Source organism: Catharus ustulatus, chromosome 1 (assembly GCF_009819885.2).
Source record: "Catharus ustulatus isolate bCatUst1 chromosome 1, bCatUst1.pri.v2, whole genome shotgun sequence".
NCBI lineage: Eukaryota > Metazoa > Chordata > Aves > Passeriformes > Turdidae > Catharus > Catharus ustulatus.
The window spans coordinates 162,282,349-162,305,091 of NC_046221.1; the positions used below are offsets into that span (position 1 = coordinate 162,282,349).

Genomic DNA, 22,743 nt, shown 5'->3' on the forward strand with positions numbered 1-22,743 from the left:
CCAAACTGGCATGAGCTGAGCTCTTTTATATGGGGCTGTGCACAGTGATTCAGAGGGAGGAAGCTTTGGTAGTGCCAAAAACGAGGGAAGGGATCTTTCCCTTTTCCCTTCGCACTTTTAAAGTGTGAGGGAAACACAGGAGCCTGCTTCCATTTGGCAGCTCTGTTTTCCCTCACCATCACGCTGAGGAAATGAGATGTCCTCACTAAAGGGTGAGCACATGTAAATGGTGGCTCCTGCAGCTGATATTTGGAACTGGTGAATCATCTCTGGGGGTGTCTGCCCCTGATCAGCACGGAGAGAGAGGCCACACACCTCGTTTAGACTCCCTGACTCATTCCTGGCCAAAGTGACAAATGAATATTGCCCTGGTAGAGACACCAGAGAGCTTGGGGAAGGAGGAGGAGGAGGAGGAGGGGAAGGAGAAGGAGAAGGAGAAGGAGAAGGAGAAGGAGAAGGAGAAGGAGAAGGAGAAGAAGGAGAAGGAGAAGGAGAAGGAGAAGGAGAAGGAGAAGGAGAAGGAGAAGGAGAAGGAGAAGGAGAAGGAGAAGGAGAAGGAGAAGGAGAAGGAGAAGGAGAAGGAGAAGGAGAAGATAAAAAGGAAAAAGGAAAGCATGGAAAGGCTGTTTCTAAAAGGGAACCTGCAAACAGATGAGCTCAAATAGTTGATAATACTCTGAAGGTGGCTTGCCTGCAGCTTCAGCAATGTTCATAGCTCACAGTCAGGCCATTGACACTGAACAGCTGCAGGTTTGAAGGATAAAGGTTTGACCTTTATTCTTAAAAATCCTGATCTACCTTAAGCACAGAGCTGTTGGAAGCAGTTTTGCAGTTTTGCTTGCCCAGCTCACGTGGAGCAGCCTGGTGATAGCTGTGTGTGCAGGCTGAAGGCAGGGGGAGGCTCCTGGAATGAAGTGAGCACAGGGTCAGGTAGTGGGGATCTCCAGAAATCTCAGACTTGAGGCTTTGCTTCTGGGTGTTATCTCAGAGATAAGGAATTAAAGCTGCTCTGCATGTTATTGGAAGAATATCCATGTGGCATCCCTGACTTAGGAAAGAAGTGGAGCCAGGATCAGAGCATGATGCTGATAGTGGTGATCAATGCACTGGATTGATTGATTTATTGACTGATTGATCTGTTAAAACCAGTGCAGAGCTGCCCTTTGCTGTCTCCCCTGAGGGATGAGCATGCACTCTTTGGCAGCCCTAGGGCAGATGCAGCCACACTTCAACCCCACCTTTCCTCCTACCTGCCTGCACCTTGAGGAAAAACCTTTCTTGCACTGCCCAGGCTCCTCCCCAGCACAGGATCAGGGATTTCATGGTGCTCCCTCTCTTTCCAGGCTCATAACCAGGCTTTGATTTCCTGCTGATCCTTGGCTGTGTCACTGTGCCTGGCTTGCCAGGGTTGTTTCTCTGAATCAATACCATGGTGAACTCTAGAAAGGGTCTCAGCTGCCCGCTGACCCAGCAGCTGATGCAAACAAAAATAAATGCAATTTCTGAGATTTTCCATGGGTTCCCAGCTGTGGGCTCCACATCAGTGAGCTGGTGAAACCAGCAGAAAGATTGATCATTGTTTTGAGGATGATTTAGGCAATTAGTCTGAGGTTTGATCCCTTCCTTTGGGTCAGGAAACTCTTAGGATCCCTTAAACTCCCAAACACGTGAAGTCACGTGAATTAATCTCTGAATTTGGCCTTAAAATATTTCCCTGCAAGCCCCACATGCAAAACAGCATCGACCACAAGTTTCTACCACCAGCAGCCGTTCCTCTGGCAGCAGAACCTGGAGGATGTCACATTTTCCACCATCAGGGGTGGGGCTGGTGTCACTAACACCTTGCTGAGGTTTGGATGGGGTTTGTGCAGCAGGTGCAGCTGGCAGCACTGCATGCAGCTGGAAAGGCACAGGGAGGAGTTTGGGGTCGCTCTGCAGGATCTCAGCTCTGGCCAGCCTGTGTTTCGCTGTGGGTTTTTGTATCTGATGGACACAGACATCCCTGCTCTCACCCTGCATGGAATTGGTATTGCCCACTGATTTTGGGGTGCTGTGCCATCTGTCCCACCAAAGCAGATGATATTTCTACTTGCTCCAGTGCCCCTCCACCTCTTATTTTGAGAGCAGCAGTGGTGTATCACCAGGAAAGAACTGTGGCACATTGTCTGCATTCTCCTAATGCTGCTGACTCCAGAGGGTGCTTTGGGAAGCAGCCAATGTCATCCCACTGCTCTCTGTACTGCCCACTCTCTATTTGGATTTGCCCAAAAATTTTTGTTGCGCCTGGAGTTTGCCTTGCTGGACTTGAAGCAGTGTTGGTGTTCAAACAGCCCTGCAGCAATCTGAGAAATTCCCAGTTTCTCCTGCTTCATGGAGGCCTGGATGGGGTTGGGCTTGAGGATCTTGGGGGTCTTTTGCAATTTTAATGATTCTCCAACCTCCCTGATGTGCTGCCAGCTGCATTCTGCTGTCTTGGAGTCACTGGTGCATGGCCAGGGGAGGTGGGACAAGTGGGGACAGGGGACACGAGGGGTGGTGGCCTCCAGAAGTGTGACCTGGCTTTGGGAAAAACCCTTCTGTGTTACCTGACCCACTTGAGAACAAAACTTGTGTGTTGTTTCTCTTTTGACAGGTGAACATGGTTATTGGCATTCTGGTTTTTAACAAACTTGTATCCAAAGATGGAATAACAGATAAGAAACTGAAGGAACGGGCAGGGTATGCCTTATCAATACATCTAAGTAAAGAGTGAAAATAAAAACCAAAAATACCCAAGGTTGTGATCAATAACCAGGCAAGGGATGAAAAAAGAGATTGGGAATGCAAACCAAAAAAAAGCAAAACCAGATTTAAGCAAAATTAAAGAAAAAAACATTCTTGATTTAATCTCTTTGTCCTGTCATTCAGTGCAGCAGGACACAAAAATCCAAGTGTTGCTGTGGAGGAAGGATCCAAGTTCATCTCTTTGTTGAAATGGCTTCAGCCCAGGCTGATGCATGCTCCCAGAACTGAGGAGAGCAGAGTGGCTCTTGTCACTGACTCCTAGAGACAGCAGAAAGAGACTCAGCACTGCTGAGTGTGGCACACAGCAAGGGCTGGGACAGAGGGGTCATGTCTGGAGGCTGGCAGGTGTCTCAGGGACAGCAGAGGTGTGTGATGGAAGGGATGGGGTCTGGAGGGCTGGCAGGAACAGAGCAGCAAATGGATGCAGTAGGAGAGGTGAGTTAAGAGCCTCTGCTGCAAGAAAAAATCCTGCTGCCACCTCTTTGTCTTCTCCACAGCCTCTATTCCTGAACCCAGAGGATTTGTGTTACCTCCTTTCCTTTGGGATATTAATTCAAGACCTGACTCCACACATTTATCCCCAGGGTTTGGCCAGGGCAGCAGCTCCCAGGCAGGGCTCTCTCTTGGGCTACTCCCAAACTTTTGGCAGTGGCTGTTTTGCCAACACCCCCAACAGGATGAGAGCTCCTCTCCTCTCCTCTCCTCTCCTCTCCTCTCCTCTCCTCTCCTCTCCTCTCCTCTCCTCTCCTCTCCTCTCCTCTCCTCTCCTCTCCTCTCCTCTCCTCTCCTCTCCTCTCCTCTCCTCTCCTCTCCTCTCCTCTCCTCTCCTCTCCTCTCCTCTCCTCTCCTCTCCTCTCCTCTCCTCTCCTCTCCTCTCCTCTCCTCTCCTCTCCTCTCCTCTCCTCTCCTCTCCTCTCCTCTCCTCTCCTCTCCTCTCCTCTCCTCTCCTCTCCTCTCCTCTCCTCTCCTCTCCTCTCCTCTCCTCTCCTCTCCTCTCCTCTCCTCTCCTCTCCTCTCCTCTCCTCTCCTCTCCTCTCCTCACATGCCCAGGTCACCCTGGCTGATATTTTTTACTTTCCCCTGCTTTTCTTGGCTTGTTGTTGCAGTCAGAGAAGCTCTGTCCTTACCTGCTGCTGGGACAGGCAGGGATCTCTGCTCCCAGTTTTCCACTGCAGGAATTTGATTTATCACTGTGGGTAACAGCTGTGTTCTGGCAGGAAGAATTTTCACAAAGAAATGAGGAGGGTAAGAGCTGTCCTGGTTCCTCTGCATGGAAGGCAGAGTTTGAAACTTTTGGAGGCTGGTGGAGAAAGCACAGGATACATGGATATATCCTGGCTGTAAAAGTGGAGGGAGAAAGGGTCTCCACTGAGTCTCAGAGGGCAGGGGTGGATAATGTGAGTGAGGTTCAATATTCCTGGCACTGCACTATGTGTGGAAATGGTTTTTGATTGAGTGGTGGAGGCAGAACCCAGGGTAGAGGCAAATTCTTACCCAGCACCTCAAATCCTGTGTTCAGTTTTGGGCACCACACCCCAGGAAAGACCTGGAGGGGCTGGAGCACATCCAGAGAAGGGAACAGAGCTGGGGATGGCTCTGGAGCACCAGGAGGAGCTGAGGCAGCTGGGGAGGCTCAGCCTGGAGAAAAGGAGGCTCAGGGGAATAGGGAGTGGTGTGGTGTGCTGAGGTGAGGGCCAGAATCTACTGCCAGGTAACAAGTGACAGGACAAAGGGAAGTGGGCTCAAGCTGCACCAGGTTGGATATTTGGATAAAATTTCATCCCTGGAAGGATGAAAGGCTTTGGAACAGGCTGCCTGGGGAAGTGGTGGAGTCACCATCCCTGGAAGTGCTCCAAAAACAAATGGACTGGCAGTTTGTAATAGAGTTTAGAGGCCATGGAGGGGTTTGGTCAAAGTTGGACTCGATCTTGGAGATCTTTTCCAACCTCAACGATTTTGTGAAAAACACAGGGACCTGTTTAGGCTCATGGTTTATCAGCAGTGTTGTCATGGCCAAGCCTTGGGTGCAACCAAGGGAAATTTTAATGCCTGAGCAGTGCCATGGCCACAAAACAAGAGGAGATTTGGGTGATCAGAGCTATCAGCTGCTGCTGGGTGGAAAAATATGTGAAGAAGTGACCTTGGTGCATTGCTTTGAGCAGCTGCTAACAAGCAAGTGCTTCATTCTGGATGATGCCTTCTTGACAAAGAGACAACTCAAAAAAAACCACCCAGGCTGCAAGGCAGGGTCTGGAGCAGGGTAACTGCACTTGAAAGTCAGCCCTGCAATAAATGGTTTATTGGATTAGCAAAGCAGCGAGTTGCTGCCTCTCAGTCCCTCCCTCTCTAATCCAGACTGCACACAGAGTGACCTTATTTAATACACAGCAGCTGGTTATTGATCACACTCAGAGCTGGGCTTTAAAAACAAAACCTGCGAGGCAACAAAACAAACAGCAAAAAAAAAACAAAACAAAAAAAAGTCATTTTTTTCTGATGTTCTTTGTTTTTTTCCTTCTTTTCTCCTTCCCTTCCCCTTCTTTCGTGTCCGTGTGTGTGTGTGCAGCACTTTTTAGCCTTATCTGTGCTCAGTGGTTTTGTTCTCCCTTCCCAAGTGCCCCTGCTGAGAGTGTGGGAGCACTTTTGAGAGCCCTGGTGCCCCTTTCCCTTTAGTTCTCTGCTTCTGGCCTGGGCTTGGGAACCGTGTTGGAAGGTAGATCTGAAGAAAATCAGAACGAGTAATGGCCTTGGAGATGTTTGGACCTGAGGAGATGATCTAAAGAAACCTTGTGTTTCCTTTAGCAGAGGCAAGAAGTATGGTTCAGTTGCAAAAAACAATTTTTCAAAAGGGTGAAAAAGAAAAAAAAAAAAAAAAACAACAAAAAATAGGGGGAAAAAAGAGCTGTTGGAGATTAAGAGGAGTCCAGCACACACTCCACAGATTGGTTTGGCACAAATTCATCAGTGCCTATGGTTCTGATGAAATAATACCTGAGACACAAGAATTCTGCCCTGTACTTAGCAGTGGAAATAGCTGTGATTATTGTTGTCACTTCTGTCAGAAAATGCAGATTTCCTAATGGCAGTGATTTTATGGGTGGATCACAAAACCAGGCTGTAGAGGAGGAGGTGTGAATGCCTAGAGAGCTGGAGAAAGGCCACAACTGCCCCAAAATCTGTCTGGGAATGGAGAAAACCATCCCAGAAAAAGAGTCTCTGTTGGTGGCCAACTCCACCACCAGTATTTGAGCTCTCTTGAAAGGATTACTACAAAAAATAAAAAGTGTTTTAATGTCAGGAGCTTTTAACATGAATTTTAAATGGGTTCAGCCAGCATTTATTCCAGAAGCATTTGTGTGCTCACACAGGCAGGGAGGAAGAATGACACCATCAGGGATTTCACCAGGGCTAATTTTAGCTGAGCTTAATCTCTCTGGGCTTCCTCTGCCCCTCCTGGGGAGACACAGGAGCCTTGTCCCAAAACCTTGTGTGGAATAACCTCAGTGCAGGTGTCCTGGTGGGGTGGAGCAGAGCTGGGTTGTCAGAGCACAGAGGGGACAGGGATTAGGGAGGTGAAGGGGTTGGGATTGCCCTTCCTCTGGGAACAGCTCCTGCTCTTTGGGCTGTGCAGGGTGGGAAGCACTGCTCAATAAAAGTTACCAATGAACACACCAGATGAGCCCATGAGATGAGCTGTTTGTGGGTGTTTGGGAAGCAGAAAAAGCTAAATGAAATGAAGGCATTATTCACTGTGTTTATTTAATTAGCTGCCCTTTCATACGCACAGGCACCAATCTAAACCTGCCATGGAAATTCAATATATCAACAACCTTGTACCCCCAACCAGAAGGAATTAGGAGATGAATGTGCCCACATCTGTGCCCACTGCTTGCAACTTTCTGCATAAACACACCCAACAGCAGCCACACCTGTGTGTTTACAGTGGTCTTTTGGCCAGTTCTCTGTGATTCAGTGTCATTCATGTTTATTCTGGTACAGTTTCCCATCAAATTCCTCAAGTCAATCTACTTTTTTTCTTTTTGCTGCCTATCTCTGCCTCTCTCTGTCTCTCTGCTTATCTGTTCTTTGTGGCTTATAGATTTGGGGATAAGCTGTCATTTTATATATATATTTTTTTTTAAGGGTCGTGCACCTAATGCCTCTCCAGACCCACTTTATCTTTGGTTCAGCCTTTGCCCTCACAGGATTTAAACCATCCTTCCTGGAAGATATTTATCTGTGGACACAGGAGCTAATTTCCTCTGTGTCTGAAAGCTTCTGTGGGATGCCTTAGTCATTATTCTGGATGGGAATGATGACTTATGTCCCTGTAATTAATGAAAAGACCAATCAATAGCCACTTGAAAGGGGCTCCCTGGGCCCACTGCTGCTGCTGTGTTGGTGCTCATCAGGGATTCTTTTTGCAGTGAGACTGAACAGAGAGCCACCAAAGCTCAGAGATGCTCTGTGGAGTCTCCTGATCTCTCTCCCAGGCAGGGCAGGGCTGTAAAACCCCTCCTGGTTGGGGCAAACCTCCCTCAGCAGCATCCCCACGCCAGGGATGACAGACCTGCTGTCCTCTGGCAGTGGCTTTGTGTCTCCTCTGCTGCCAGGCACAGCAGGAAGGGCTGGGGGATGTTTTGCAGGCTCCTTCCCGTTTTCCAAGCCAGCTCTGACGTGGGTGTGGATCTGTGCAGAGCAGGGAGAGCTCACAACCAGTAAATTCTGGGAAGAAACAGGGCCAGTGCCAAGATAATGTGGCTTCTGAAGAAGAGCTGAATGAGGGGGTCTAAAAACCCCCAGGATGTGCTTCAGCAGATCCCCTCATACCTGCAGCCCTCAGTGGGCTGTTTCTGTGGCTGGTCCATGCAGAAAAAGTGGGAGCAGCAGGTGGGAATCATTCTCAAGGTTCATCCCAAAGATGTTTTTGGCTCCAGAACAGGATGTGAGAGAAGGAATCTCAGAAGCAGTCAGCCAGTCAGGTTCCTTTCAGGGCAGGTTGGGGGTCTGAGGAAACACCTCAGGACGTAAAAGAGTCCCATCCTTCATCAGGGATGAAGCAGCCAGAGTGGCCTCTGTGCTGGCCTCACCAGCTCCCAGTCAGAGACAGTAAGTGACTGACCCTTTGCATTGCTCTAGGACAGAAGAAAAGCAGGTACAGCCCCCACAGCCCTACTTCTTGCCTTCTACTGCACAACCCTGCCACCTTTTCTGTTTTGGAGCAAAAAGGCCAGGAGGGAAAAGAGCAATTTCTCAAAAAAAAAAAAAATTCAAAAAAACAAACCAAACAAAAAAAGGAGGTGGAGACTGGGAGAGCAGTACTGGTTTCTCTTCCATGGGTGCCAGAGAGAGACACCCTGAATCTGGCCAGACTTTCACCAACACAGTTCCACCCTCTCCAGCAGCACCAGCAAGTTTCTGAGTTGTTCCATTCCCCCATTCCCTGCATCTGGAGTGGTACAGATGAGAGAGTTTTAACTCCTGCCTGTCTTTCATTTCTCTTCCCAAACTGGGTATGGTTGGTTGGTTCCCTTTCCTCCTTCCTTTCTTTTTTGGCTTCTCTTTCCCTTTCCTTTCGACGTTTGTGCTCATGAGCGAAGTGTTTTGTTTTGTTTCAGTCTTTTGGTTTTAATTGCAGTCAGATGGCAGTGCCCCTTTACGGCATGACGCTCAAATGTTCCAAGTGTGGAGTAGTTTCTTCTGCTGAAGTTTCGGCCACAGCCACCAGTAACGCCATGTTAGTTCCTCTAATTTCAACTTCTTTTCTTTCTTTCTTTCTTTCCACTTTCTTTTTTTTTTGTTGTTGTTGGTTTTTTTTTAATTTGTTTATTTTTTTCTTTTCGTTTTGATTTTCGCTTTTCAGTTCCTTTTTTTTATTTCCCTCTTCCATTTCCCCGCACTCACCAGCCCGTGTTTGTTTTCTCTCCCCACCTCCCTGACATCCCCCAGCTCTCCCTGACCTCATTCTGTGGGCCATGAGTAGAGCAGGGCTCCTGCAACCGCCCTGGAGCTGATGGGCTGGATCCTGAAAAGCGCTTTTTGACATGCCTAGATTTAAGATTTAAGCATGTCAGCAGCCCATGGAAGACAAAGGGACTCTGTGATTGTTGCAAGCCGTGTTTAATTTGTTTAACTCCCCATTCTTGGAGTTCCAGACTTAAAGCTGTGATTCCCAGTAATTCTGGTGGTAGACAGGGACTCCAAAATCCAGCTTTGTCAACCACTTGAGCACCTGCTTGAGTGTTTTCCTCCAGAGGCTGCAGAGCACTGAGTGTGGTTTAAGTGAGTTGGTGAATCCCTTCTAAGTGGATTTTTTTTCTCCTCTTATGAAATGCTGAAGTTAAGTTTAATACCTTGTATGCCTGCAGGTCTGATTTGATAAGTGTTGACTGCCTCTTTTGGACCCCTGAAAGCACTTGGAATTAATTCTCAAAATCTTAAAGTGTTTCATAGCTCTGAGTTACAAAAGTCAAATGCTGTTAAATCTCAGATGCTGCTGGAGTTAGCAAAAAAAAAAAAAAAAAAAAAGCCAGAGCTTTGTTCTGCTGGAGAAATTGTAGCTATTTATGTGGTTGGCTTTTTTTCCAAAGGTTAAGGTTGGAGGGAGAGTGACAAGGGAAGGTTTGCCTTTCTTCCTTCCCTTTTGGAAATGTTATTGTCTGTATCACATCCCAGTGATGCTGCTCTTTGGTTTTGATGTCTAAATTAGTACATGCAAAACATGCGAGGGAAACAGTCTCAGATCATTTGCAGTTTGAAAATTTCTACCTTTAATTAATCTAAACTAAAAGAGGCAGCCAAGTGCCTGATCTCAAAATGTAGAAAGATCAAAGAAAATCAACTCAAGAGCACCTGGAAGGTATCCCTGCTCACGGCAGGGGGTTGGAATGAGATGTTCTTTAAGGCCTCTTCTAACCCAAACCATTTTATGATTCTGTGGTTTTCTCAGGGAAACGGAGAACTGAACAAAATTTGATTTATTTTTCATTGCTAAGGTCGTTTACTCACCTTTTGCAGCAGTGCCCAGCTGAGATGGAATCAGTCCAGACACGTTTACCACAGGTCTGGAATGAGCAGCTTGCTGCTTTTTGGATTCCTTTAACTGCAGAGCAATGTTAAACCAGCAGAAGATTTACTATTAATAAATTAGACTCTTAAATAGAAGAGGCTTTCTGTTCATAGTAAATTAATTTTAAAAGTTAAACAGTCTCAAGTCCCTCTCCAATAGTGTCTGACATTGGTCTGTGATAAATTACAGATTCTGATTCATCTCCAAATCAGGAGAAAAAAGGGATATGAAAGCCAGATCTCCTATTCTTCCTGCTTCTCTAATTTAAGTGGATTGATAGAAATTGGAGGGTTCTTGTAAGAGGATTTTTTAGTGTTTTGTTTCCCAGCAGATTGGGTACCTCAGATGACAGAGTCCAGTATTAATTTTGTTGTTTGTCCTCAAGTGTCCCATGCTCTTATCCTTGCAAAGGGAACACTGAGGAATACACAAATAAATTCACTTATTTCCCCTTGTGATCCACTTCATCCTGCAGCTGAATTGTTCCTGGTTTTCCCCCTCCAAATTTCTTGCAAAATTCTGATTATGCTTTGACCACTGCCCCCCTTCTGCTGGGCTCCCTCCTCCCAGACCTTGCAGCTGTTCAGTTTTGGAGTCTTGAAATGTGGATTAAATGCCATGAGGATTCCTGGCTCCTCCCTGACCTGGAATGAGCCATAATTTTTTAGTGCAGAGCACATCAAGGGTGTTCCTGCCTTGTTCCTGCTGGGGCTGCTCATGTCCCCCCATCCCCAGCTTCCCTCCTGTAGGTGCCAGAGGTTTATTTCTGGGATAGCATGGAGTGAGAAATAGATTATTTAGACTGTTTTTTCTTGGCTTTTGGAAATCTTTGTGGTGAGAACTGTGGTTGGAGAAGGGGGGAAAGGAGGGAAAACAGAGTGAACTGATGGGAGAGAAAAGTGACAGAAGTGGGAAAGTGAGTACTGGAAATGGTGTGATTTCTTGACCTGGGGAATGATAAATGGAAATCTTTGGATGTCTGTGACCTGTTAGGGGTTAATTGGACTTGACAGGTGTGGGTTAAAGAAATCCTTCCCTTTAGGCTGTGCTGAAGATCCTGGGCAGGTTCTGCCAGTGGAAAATCTCTGTTCCCACATTCCTCCCATTTATTACTGCATGTAGGGCACCCTGAGCCTGTGAAATGTTGCCTTGTAATTAATTTGTCTTCGCTACCTGCGGAAATATCTGAGATGGAAAACATGTCTTAGGGGCTTGGCTTTTCTTGGTCCTTGCTGTGAACGAGGGAATCCACTGCAGATACCAGGGAGTGCTGAGGGATGGATGGATGGATGGATGGATGGATGGATGGATGGATGGATGGATGGATGGATGGGTGGATGGATGGATGGATGGATGGATGGGTGATGGATGGATAATGGATGGATGGATAAATAGACGGATGGATGGATGGATGGATGATGGATGGATGGATGGATGGATGGATGGATTATGGATGGATGGGTGGATGGATGGGTGATGGATGGATAATGGATGGATGGATAAATAGACGGATGGATGGATGGATGGATGGATGATGGATGGATGGATGGATGGATGGATGGATGGATGGAGGGATGATGGATGGATGGATGGATGGATGGATGGATGGATGGATGGATGGATGGGTGGATGGATGGATGGATTATGGATGGATGGATGGATGGATGGATGACGGATGGATGGATGATGGATGGATGGATGGATGGATGGATGGATGGATGGATGGATGGATGGATCGTGGATGGGTGGGTGGATGGATGAAGGATGGATGGATGGATGGATGGATGGATGGATGGATCATGGATGGGTGGGTGGATGGATGAAGGATGGATGATGGATGGATGATAGATGGATGGATGGATGGATGGATGGATGGATGATTGATGGATGAATAGATGGATGATTGATGGATGGATGGATGGATGGATGGACGGATGGATATTGATGTTCCATCCCTGAAAATGTCCAAGGTCAGGTTGGACAGAGCTCTGAGCAACCTGGGATAGTGGAAGGTGTCCCTACCCATGGCAGGGGGTTGAAATTAAATGATCTTTAAGATCCCTTCCAACCCAAATCATTCCATGATTTTGTGAATTCTTGCCAAGCAGCTCATTGGAAATCTGGACTCTCAGACTCTGACCAGTGGGAAGAGATTGGCCCAAGACTAAAACCCTGGCACTGTGTATTTTTCCAGGCACCCCACCCAAGAGCCAATATCAGGGGTTCCTTGTGACCCTTACCATCATCATTCCTCTTAAATCCTTAGGAATTCACTTAGCAAATCTCCCATCTAAGAGTTTTGCCCTTTTTCTTGGCTCAATATCCTTTTAGGGGGGTTTTGGATGTCAAATTTTCTGCCTGTATTGTAATTCCAGGATTAATGTGAGTCAGTGCTTCCATGCATGGTTGGTCTAGGAAGGAGACTGTTCCTCAGGACAGTGTTGTCCTCATGGTTCAAGGAATTTAAAATCCTGTCCTTACCTGGGGATAATACCTGTATCATGCAAATCCTTATTGGACTCTCAGAGAACACCTGCCTTAATTAAAGGTGAAAAATGAAGCAGTCTGGTCACAGCTGCCTCATCACCTGCCTCTCTCATGTGACATAAAATCATCACAGAATGGTTTGGGTTGGGAGGAACCCTAAACTTCATCTCATTCCAAACCCCTCCCATGAACACTTTCCACTAGGCCAGGCTGCTCAGGGCAGTTTAGAGGCACTTGATTTCCTGTTCCCCTGATTTATTTATATTGCAGCATTATTTATATTGGGAGTAAAATCATCTTTTAGGGAAAAAAAGAAATCACAGGAGGTGTTTATTTTCTTGCCTATACATGGAAAGAGCAAGCAGAATTTCCCCTCTTTTCTAGTTACAGGTTTCCTATCTTGGTTATATGGGCATTGAGTTACAGGGATTTGCTCTGGAAGTGTCCCTAAAATTGGGACAACACTCTTGCTTTCTGGAGAGACATTTTTTAAGTGTTTAAAAAGTGTTTAAAGCCAGGTTGGATGGGGCTGTGAGCAGCCTGGTCTAGTGAAATGTGTCCCTGCTCATGCCAGTGAGGAAATTAGATTATTTTTAAGGTCCCTTCCAGCCCAAACCATTCCACGATTCTGTAATTCTGTGAATACAAGTCAGAGGAGCAGAGAAGCACGAGAGAATAAATAAAGCACATCCCTGCACTGTGATTTTCCTGCAGCAGAACCACTGGTGTGTAAGGAGCATGCATTATGTGTTGAGTCCAGCAACCAATTCCCTTTGCAGAGCTCCTCTCCAGGAGCTGTTTTTGAATTATAAAGTGATTTTTTTTTCCTTCTGCTGCTTCTTTAACTTCAGTTGCTGCTGCTCTGTCAGGGTTGAGTAATGAAAAGAATTGATCACTTTGCCCTTTCTAATGGCCCTTTACATCTTTATTGGCATGTCCTGTGTGTCCCCCTGCACTGCCATTTCTCAGGGTGCAGAACTCTTCATCTTTCTTCATGCAGATCTTTATCTCCAAACCCATTCTTTTTGCTCTTTCCATTGCTTTCCTCTAAGTGCAATCCATTTATTCTGCTTCTTTTGCCAATACAAAGACTCTCCACACTTCCAGCTACATAAAGGACAAAACCACAGATAGATTTTTCTCATTTTGGCCAAATCCTTGCTGCCAGGGCAGGGTCTGGTGTGTGCTTTCATAAGGCTGAGTGTTTCCCATGGTAGATCCCATGTTTTAGAGCACATTAGGAGTGGCTGAGAGGGAGCTGGGATGGTTTTTCCTGGAGAAAAGGAAAATTGGGAGGACTTTATCACTCCCTGAAGGGAGATTGGAGCCGGGCTGGGGTTGGTCTCTTCTCCTATAAAGAGACAGAATTAAGGGAAATCAGCTCAGGCTGCACCAGGGGAAGTTCAGGGTGGGTATTAGGGAAAATTTCTTCACTGGAAGGATAATCCAGGCTGTCCAGGGAAGTGGTGGAGTGACTGTCCCTGGAAAGATTTAAAAGCTGTGTAAATGTGGCACTTGGGCACATGGTTTAGTGCTGGGTTTTGCAGTGCTAGGAAAAGTTTTTGACTCGATCTTGGAGGTGTTTTCCAACCTCAGATGGGATGCTGCTGTCACTTGTCCTGAGGGCTGTCATAAATGGGATAAATAAGAGGATCTGCCAGCTAATTCCTTTGTCCCAGGCAATAAAAATCATGGATTTATTGATCATGGCTAATCCATGAAATACCATTAGGTGGTCGCAATGTTATTGTATAACAATTGATCATTTCACCCTAATGGGATATTTCTTAGGTCCTATAAGTAATTCTGGGATCTCTTAAGGAATCACTGTGCCTCTTAAAAAAATGTGCAGGAGTGAAAGTGGTAGAAGCATGAGTCCTGCTATGAATTTAGCTCACACCAAGTAGAATTAAGGACAGTCTCACAGAAAACCCACTTGTCTTCCTGTGAGTTTTCACCTGAAATGTCAGTCTTTACCAGATTTCTTCAATGGAGCTTTTAATTTGGAGTTTAATATTTTAAAAATCTAAGCAGAGCCCTGCAAGTGAAATTAGAGTGAGTTCCATTTCCTGTGACCTGTTGCCACCTGCTGCCTGAGAATGAAGATGATGCATTTAAGTAGCAAGCAGAATTTCTGTCAGTTTTGTAAGGGATGAATTCTGTTGAGGAGGCATCTGGAAGGTGAATCACAAAGAGAGCAGAACTCTGAGCTGGTGTAAGTCAGCACAACTTGGGAAAATCCTGATTTGATCCAGCTGAATGTGTGGTCATCAGCTGAGCTGGAAGGGCAGGTGATGTTTTCATCACCTGGTTGGAAGGGCAGAGCAAACTGACTCGAAAACTGACCTTCTTAAAGCAGGTTTTGAAGCCAGTGGGATCAAATCTGACCATTTGCTGAAGAGAAACATAACTTATAATTTACCTTCTCTGCAGCATTCCTTACAACCCCAAATCTACATCTAAATCTTGGATCCAGATCCAGATAATTGTCATGAGTCTGCAGTTCTTTTCAGGAATGGAAAACCCCCCAGATTTAGAAGATTGGCTCAGACCTGGCTCAGATCCATTGCCAGGTTTCCTGTTGCACATTGGTGGCAGCAACATCCACGGAATGGGTGTACCAAGAGTGTTCTGGAACACCAGATAATTCCAGGAAGCAGAGTTGTTTCTTCTGACCTTTCCCAGCAGCTTTTATTGAATTTTATGGTTTCCCCTTGCTGCTGGAATTATTTCATCTGCTCAGCCCTGTTGTGCTGGCTGATACTTGCATGGAAGACATGTAGAGAGGTTCCTTATCAACCAAATCTCATCTTTCCATTCAGCTTTTCCACCTCTCTGATTTTTTATTTCATGCACTTGCTGCTTAGACAGATTTTTGAAGATATCACCACAAATGCCAGCAAAGGGAGATTTCAGTGTAATGAGGCAGATTTCAGAGAAATAAGTATTTTTATTATGGAATAAGTATTTTCTCTTTAGGAGTTGTTTGATTGAAGGCTGTCTGCTGGTTTTTTGGGTATTTTTAAATAATGCTTTGAAATCATAGTTCATCTCAGGCATTAAAGGACAGCATTTGCCATCCAAGATAAAATTAAAAGATATCAGATTATGTCATGGCCTTTACCTTGCACAGAGGTCTCATAATACTTGTTCTAATTAAAAAGAAAAATAATTTCATTTCCCTGTTCCCTTAAGTAAATTAAATTCCTTAATAATAGCATGAAGGAACAGATCCAAGTGTGGACAGGCTGTAGGAATATTTGCAAACAGGGTGTCATTCTGACTATAAAAATCAACTGTCACTTCAGTGTGTGGTCATTGCAGAACTGATGTAACAATCCTTGAAAAACCCTTAATGAAGCCAGGGGTTCTATCCTGATGTCCAAACCTGTATCCAAGCTCCAGCTTTGTTCAGGTAAAACCTCACTGAGGTCTGTGAGCTAACCAGCAAGTAAACATTAAACCCTTGGTCATAGATCAGGAAATGGTCAGCAAGTCCCATGTAAGTACTGCAAAACGTGTTTCATGGTATCTGTCCTGTAATTTCTTGTCTTGCCTGTTTTTGTTTGTATTTGGAGGTTTTCTCGTAGCTCCACTTGTTATTCGAGACCTTCTCTGGCTTGTTAGTAAAAGCCCACAGAGAAATTCTCCTCATATTCTTGGTGCCAAATAGATGGGATGAGTGACAGCTTAAAATCTCCCTAGTCAACTGTTAAAATTCTTTGCGGTGGTTTTTTTTGGTTGGAGAGATGGATGCTAAAGAGTCCTTGGGAAAAAGCAGCTTTCCCATTTGCAGGGCCATCATTCACAGCTCAGGTGGAGATTCCTGGGGTGGCCTCACAGAAAACTTGTTTTTTTCCAGTTTTCTGTCTTGTGAATGGAGATGTGGCTTGAATTTCAAGTTAATGTCCACATAGGAATACACTTACAAAAACTGTGAAACACAGAACAAAAAGCTTTTTTTTTTTTTTTTAAATTTCTTTCCAATGCATCAGCTGGGGCGATCGAATAAGAAAGCTGAAAATTTTCTTAGCACAGGGGAAACGAGGTCAGGTTTTAGTTCTGAGGGTCCTGGGGACCACCACCTGTAGATTAAAGGAGAAATAGAGATATTTCAGTCTGCACATCAGCTCTCTGCCTGTCCGTTTGAGTCACTCCAAAGCGTGACACGTCCCAGTGTTGGTGTCTTCCATGTGCTGTGGAAGTCCAAGTGTCTGTGACCCGACAGCCATCGTGACAGACCAGTCTCTGCTGCAACTGTTCCCCTTCCCCTTGGCAACCTGCAGTGATTGTATTTCGTCTCCTTCCCTTGGGAAAAGCCGTGGTGGATTAGGGGCAGAGTGGGGAGGGCGTGGGAGGGGGAGGGAGGGATCCACATCCTTCCTCCCCACCTCCAGTTTTATGCATGACTGCACCGTTGGGAAGCTGTCCCCCCTGTTTGAGTGTGCAAAGCCTCTTCCTGCTCTCCTGGGGTGCTCAGGAAAGGTCTCCCACACGGAGATGTTGGCTGGAAAAACCCTCTGCAGCCCAGTGGGGTTGGGAGGCTGAGCTAGAGCTCCCACCTGGGAGTGGGTGAGGTGGAGCTGAGCTCTCTCTCCCTCTCCCTTCCAGGGCATCCCTCTGGAGCTCCTGTGTGGTGCTGCCCCTGCTGGCTCTCACCTGGATGTCTGCAGTCCTGGCCATCACCGACCGGCGCTCCGCGCTCTTCCAGATCCTTTTTGCCGTCTTTGACTCCTTGGAGGGGTTTGTCATCGTCATGGTCCACTGCATCCTCAGGCGGGAGGTGAGAGGGAGGAGTCTTCATCTGTTGCATAATCAACATTATTTCCCATAAAAATCACCTGGAAAAGTGCCCAGCCAGCCTTCTGGTAACTTCTCTAACCCTACAAATGTTTGCCTTGATGATGACCGCAAAAGTGACCGTGACATTTTCAGTCAGAGGCAAGAAGGAGTGAATCAGGGTGGAGTTTGGTGGGCAGCCTGGGATGGGATAACATGTCAGGCTTTGCTTGTTTACCACCAAAATTCCCATTTCCAGAATGTTCACCCCCCACCCCCAAAAATGCCACAATAAAGAAGTAATTTCTGTGATTTCAGGATGCGCTGAGATTTGCAGGATGAAATCTGTGCTGGCATTAACACCTTGATATTCCAGCTAGGAAGTGCAGCCAGCAATAATCAGGCAAGGAAATTGAGGAAATTCTCTTCAGCCTCCCTGTGGAGATTTAAAATGGTGAATTATATCAGGGAAGAAAAGGATGAATCTTTTATGTTTCTTTCATTCTTTTCATCCTGCGGAGTGGAGACACTATTAATAACAGAGACAGGAAGGGGCTTTTTTTTCAATATTCATTTTATCTTCTTACAGTCCCTTTAAATTAAGTAAAACAGATTAATTTCTTATGTCAGGCCAATGAAATCAATGGAATTACACCACTGGCTTGGCTGAGACTCCTTCCACTAATTGCATTATGAATATGAGTCTGACTTAACTCCCACTGCAGTCACTGGGATTTTTTTTTCCATTATTTCAGTGAATTCAGGATCAGATTTATATTACAGGATCATAATCAGACTTTGCAGACACCAGTACAATGATTAATGTGGGTGCATCCATTGTAAACACATTGCAAGCTGCAAAATAAAGGACATTTCCATTCCTGACTGTATAAACCAAGCACATAGGAGTGACCTAGGCAGTGACCCAGGATTGCTGAAAACCTCAGAGTTGCTCTTCAGTATGTGAAAAATATAACACATAAACCATGTGAAAGAAATGCCTGGGTGCTGCTAAATGTCCTGGTTTGGAGGACAGGTGTCTGCTAAGAAAGGCAGGAGCCTCTCTTTGAAATGGAGAATGTAAACCCTCTCCCTCCAAATTATTATAATTTTGAAATTAAGGAGCTCTCAGGCAAAGATATGGGAATTAGGAATAACAGTTCTTTACAGGAAAATTAAAATAGAAATGCAGTACTACAAAGAAACAAACTCCAAGCCCTGACAAAGTCAGAGCACAACCTGACACCCGTCAGGCAGGGTGTTGGCAGCAGTCCCATTCCATGGTGGCTGCATCCTCCTGCAGTGACAGATGTGGCTCAGTTGGAGCAGTGCTCCTGTACAAGGTGCAGTTTTCCTTCTGTGGTCCAGTGGGGATGTGGAAAGGTCCAGTTTTCCTCTAGAATCCAGGGGGAAAAGGCTGCTTTGGTGTTCCAAATCTCAGTTTTTATCTTGGTAAGAAATGCTGGGCTCTTCCCCCTGGCTGGAGCAACTCCCAATGGGATGCAGTAATTTTATCAGTCCCACAGTGGGACTCAATGGCCATGGGCAGAAAATGACTGGCTGGAGGAAGGATGGGTTGTGAAAAGATAAAGAATAATGCCTTGCAGAATATCTCCCACGGAGATAAGGATCACTGCCCTATCCTCAACAGATGGTGATAGAACAGATACCTTTTATCACACTCTGTATTGTAACCCAAGACACTAAAGCAGGGTCCCTATCCTTTAGGTCTAACAAGGGCTGGTTTTATTTTGGATTTCAGCAGAATTGAGTGTGGCTTGGTCAGTCTGACTCTGAGCTTTGCTGATCTGTCCCTGCAGGTCCAGGATGCTGTGAAGTGCCGGGTTGTGGATCGGCAGGAGGAGGGGAATGGAGACTCAGGGGGGTCATTTCAGAACGGACACGCTCAGCTAATGGTAGGGAAATCTCCCACTTCTCCTTAAATGGTTTTTTTTGGGGGAATTTTTAGCTCATAGCTGATGAGCAGAGGGCTCTGTCCATCACACATCCTGAATTCATCATTCTTATTTCTTTCAAACTTTTGCTTGAGCAAACATAGCACTTAAAATGGAACTTTTTCACACAAATCTGGAGTGTTGCATTGTAATTTTAAGGTTCTCAAACTTGCACACTGGGTTTAGCAGGCATCTTTCTGATGAAAGGTGGGATCCCTTATTTCCCAGAAAAATAAAGACCCAAAATACACCTCCCATATCTTTCAGATATCTTTCCATCCCCATCAAGCTGCCTTGTCCTGGCTAAAGTCAGAAGTAGTAATTTAATACTGTTTTAATCACAATCTGTTGGTTTGTTATCATAAAAATGCTGTCTCAGAGGAATTTTTTTCTTCTCAAAAGCATACTTTGCTTCACTGGGAATAGTTTAAGCTCTGTAAATTGTGGTCCTGTTGTGTAAGTCCTTTGCAAACAAAGGAATAAACTGACGGGCTTTGCCCTCATCTGCTCCACTATTATGATGTAGTTGATACATGAAACATTTAATTTTGGAGGTTCAGATAAAGATATTGAGAGAATCAGAGGATCTGAGCAACTTCCAGAAGCTCTTGGTTAATATTAGAACCACAGCACAACCCAGTGATGTTTTTTTCCAGTCACTCCTGTGCTGAGCAGTTTCTGCCTGGGTACGAGGCACAATCTTGGAGTCAAGACATCAGCAGAGGTTTAATTCCACCACACCTCAGTGGTGTTTACTAAAAACAGGTGCCTCATTCCTCATTTAAATGTGGAGCCTTCTGATGTTCAGACAGGTTCTCTGCCTAATTATGGGTAATTAGAGGGCCCCTTGCAAGCCTGCTGCTTTGGCTTCTTCAGTAATAGATACCATAATCACACCCAGTCTCAATCTTCTTTTCCATGAGTTAACACCCAGAGCTCTTTTATTCTCCCTCTGTAAATCACATGCCTTCAAATTATTTATATAACCCCCTCCAGATTCCCAGCATCCTGAAAAAAAGTAGATCTTGTATTTGTCAGCCTGTTGTCACCGTCCCGAGTTTCAGAGTTTTGCATCTCTGTACGACTCCACATTTCCATTCTTTGTCAGCCACCTTGTGAAATTCTGTGTCAGCTACAAGTTTTTTAGCAATGTTGCATTTCCCCCTGTGGAGGTACAGGGAGCTTACAATCGCTTCCCTCGCATTCCAGCTCAAAAAGCTGCAGAATCTGGCTGTGAGTGATGACTCCTCGCTGGTATTTTTAGAGGGGTACAACGTTATTTTGTTGTAAAATCACCAAAGGAATCAGAAGCTTTTGCAGGATGGCATTTTTGCTGTTACCTTTTCCGTTTATCTCCAAATCTGCCCAACTAGTGAAAGGAGATTAGCTGAGTAGAACTGTTTTCCCCACAAAATCTCATTGAGTGGTATTAAATATAAACCTGTCTTTAATTTATTTATCAGCAGAACTGGTGCAGGCTGTTCAGCTGCATTTTTCTGGAACTCCTATCATGAAAATGAGATTATATTTTTTCTGTGTCATCCCATTTGCCCATTTGAATGTTAGTTCAGTTGTATTTCTCTTCTGTTCTTTTCAGATTTGTTTGCTATCCCAAAGAATTTACTGGGAAATTAACATCAGGAAGGCTGAGCCAGTTGAAAATCTCTTGGCTCTCAACCTGCTGATATTAAAGTGTTTATCCCAGGGGGATGGGGATTTTTCCCACATTCTTCTCAGTATTCAAATGGATTTCATTTCATCACATTAATACAATTATGTTGTCTTTCTGAAATGACACCAGGAACAATCAGTGAACTCTTCTACCTTTTGCCAGTCTGCAGCTTCCCCATTACTCCATGAAAGCTCTCAGCCTGCTGTGACTCAGTTTATCCAGTTCTTTGAAATGTTATCTGCTCAAAGCTTCAGAAAAAGCATTAACTCCTCCTGGGAGAAGAAAGGAGTTCCCTTTGGCTGCACAGACCACTTGAAAAAGTTATTCAGCCTTTGTGCCTGTGGGAGCCATTGATTTTATATGTTAAGAGTTTCAGAAGCAGAGACTTGTTCCCACTTCATGTGGCTTGGTGACAGATCACAAGAAAGCCCAGTGAGGGGGGAGCATTCCCAGCAGGATCCCCAGATCTCTTTAATAAAGGGTGGAGAATCCACTTAAAATTATATGTGGAGTGATATATCCAAAACAATTCGAACCAGGAACCTGTTCCCTGGTTTTTTATTGTTCCTGTAAGGGATTTTAATCTGCAGCCCAGGAATAAGTGAATAGATGAGCAGATGAACCCCAGTTGAAAAGCAATTTCCCAGCTTTTTCAGTGATAAAATTCAAAAGCCAAGAGGTGGAAAAGCGTGGTGTGGTGTTTTCTATGTATGAAAATCCAAGCAAAACCTCTCTCCTCCACTCTCTTGGCAAAGGCTCTGCCCACCTCACTAATTGAAGTGAGGTTTTTTGCATTTTCCAAGTTTTCCTGTCCTTCCCCACCCCCTTTTGACCACATCCTCTGTGTTCTCTGTCTTTCAGACCGATTTCGAGAAGGACGTGGACATGGCTTGTAGATCAGGTGAGCACATCACAGGTGAGAATCAGCAAGTGACCTGGTTTGGGGATTGAACTAGGCCATTTTTTCCCCCTTTTCTGTTTCCTTTGTGTGTGTCTTGGTGCCTTGCATGTCCTCTGGTGGGTTGCCTTTCCTTTCAACCCAAAAGAAAGCAGCACCCCAAATTCTCCCTTGGCTTTTCCTATTTCCCTGTAGCTCTTGTGGCCTTTTAACTGAGATCAAGCCTTGCCTCTGAGGAATTGTTTTTTGCCCTGTAACATTGGCAGAGAAGAGCAACAAGGAAGAAGAGATGGGATCCATCTCTTCCTGCTGCAGTCCTTCTCTGTTCCAGCAGCCCCTGGGGGTCACACCATCCTCAGGCAGCTCTGTGCTCATGAAGGGTGTCTTTGAGAAAGTCTGGGATCTGCAGAGCCTTCCCACCACTCCACCTGGCTCCAGGCTGTTCTGTGCACCTGGAAGTGGCTGGATCTCTCCTCCTCCTGCTCCTTTCTGCTGTGTGTCCATCACAGAGGTTCCTTTGGATCCTGAGGATGTGCATGAGTTGACAGCCCCCTTTTCCCAATAATCCCTGGATTCTCCCTGGCTGCCTGCTCCTCTCTGCAGGTCTCATCCTCTCCTGGCATGCCTGACCTTTTGGCTGAAGTTATTTTTCATACCCTTTGTAGATATTGAGGCTTTCATGTGCCCTCCCAGACTTCTCCCCTCTGCCAAGCAAGAGAAATAACAACTTGCTTGGAAATTGCATAATTCAGATCTTCCAAACCAGGATCTTCCCAAGCCAAGGACAGCACACTCTGTGTTCAGTTACCACTGTGGCAAAACTTCTCTCTCTGTCTTTTTATTAATCTTTCATTCTTGCCTTCCTTCTTTCCTTTTTTCTTGTCTTCTTTCCTTCTCTCCTTCTTTTCCTGCCCTGCCTTTTTTCTTTCTCCCCTCCTCTCTCTCTTTTTATAAACATCTACCTGTCCTTTTCATTTATCTTTTTCTTTATCTCATCTATCATTTATTTATCTGCTTCTAATGTATTTATCTATAATTCATCTTTCATTCTGTCTTGCAATCACTTATTTATCTCTGTCCTCAGCTGTCTGTCTTGCTG

General features: G+C 45.4%; 1 protein-coding gene across 13 annotated transcripts in view; it reads left to right on the forward strand.

Annotated features, from left to right (window-relative positions):
• The window catches only part of ADGRB1 (adhesion G protein-coupled receptor B1), a 282,349-nt gene that overhangs the window by 239,870 nt on the left and 19,736 nt on the right, over positions 1-22,743 (forward strand). For 7 of the 13 annotated variants that reach the window (XM_033078467.2, XM_033078475.2, XM_033078483.2 and 4 more), the window contains 5 exons: positions 2,633-2,718; positions 8,423-8,521; positions 16,952-17,123; positions 18,940-19,035; positions 21,608-21,662. In XM_033078467.2, the coding sequence (XP_032934358.1) occupies positions 2,633-2,718; positions 8,423-8,521; positions 16,952-17,123; positions 18,940-19,035; positions 21,608-21,662 (508 nt within the window). The remainder of the gene's footprint in view (positions 1-2,632; positions 2,719-8,422; positions 8,522-16,951; positions 17,124-18,939; positions 19,036-21,607; positions 21,663-22,743) is intronic. The other 6 variants (XM_042779910.1, XM_033078527.2, XM_042779911.1 and 3 more) reach the window with 3 other exon arrangements.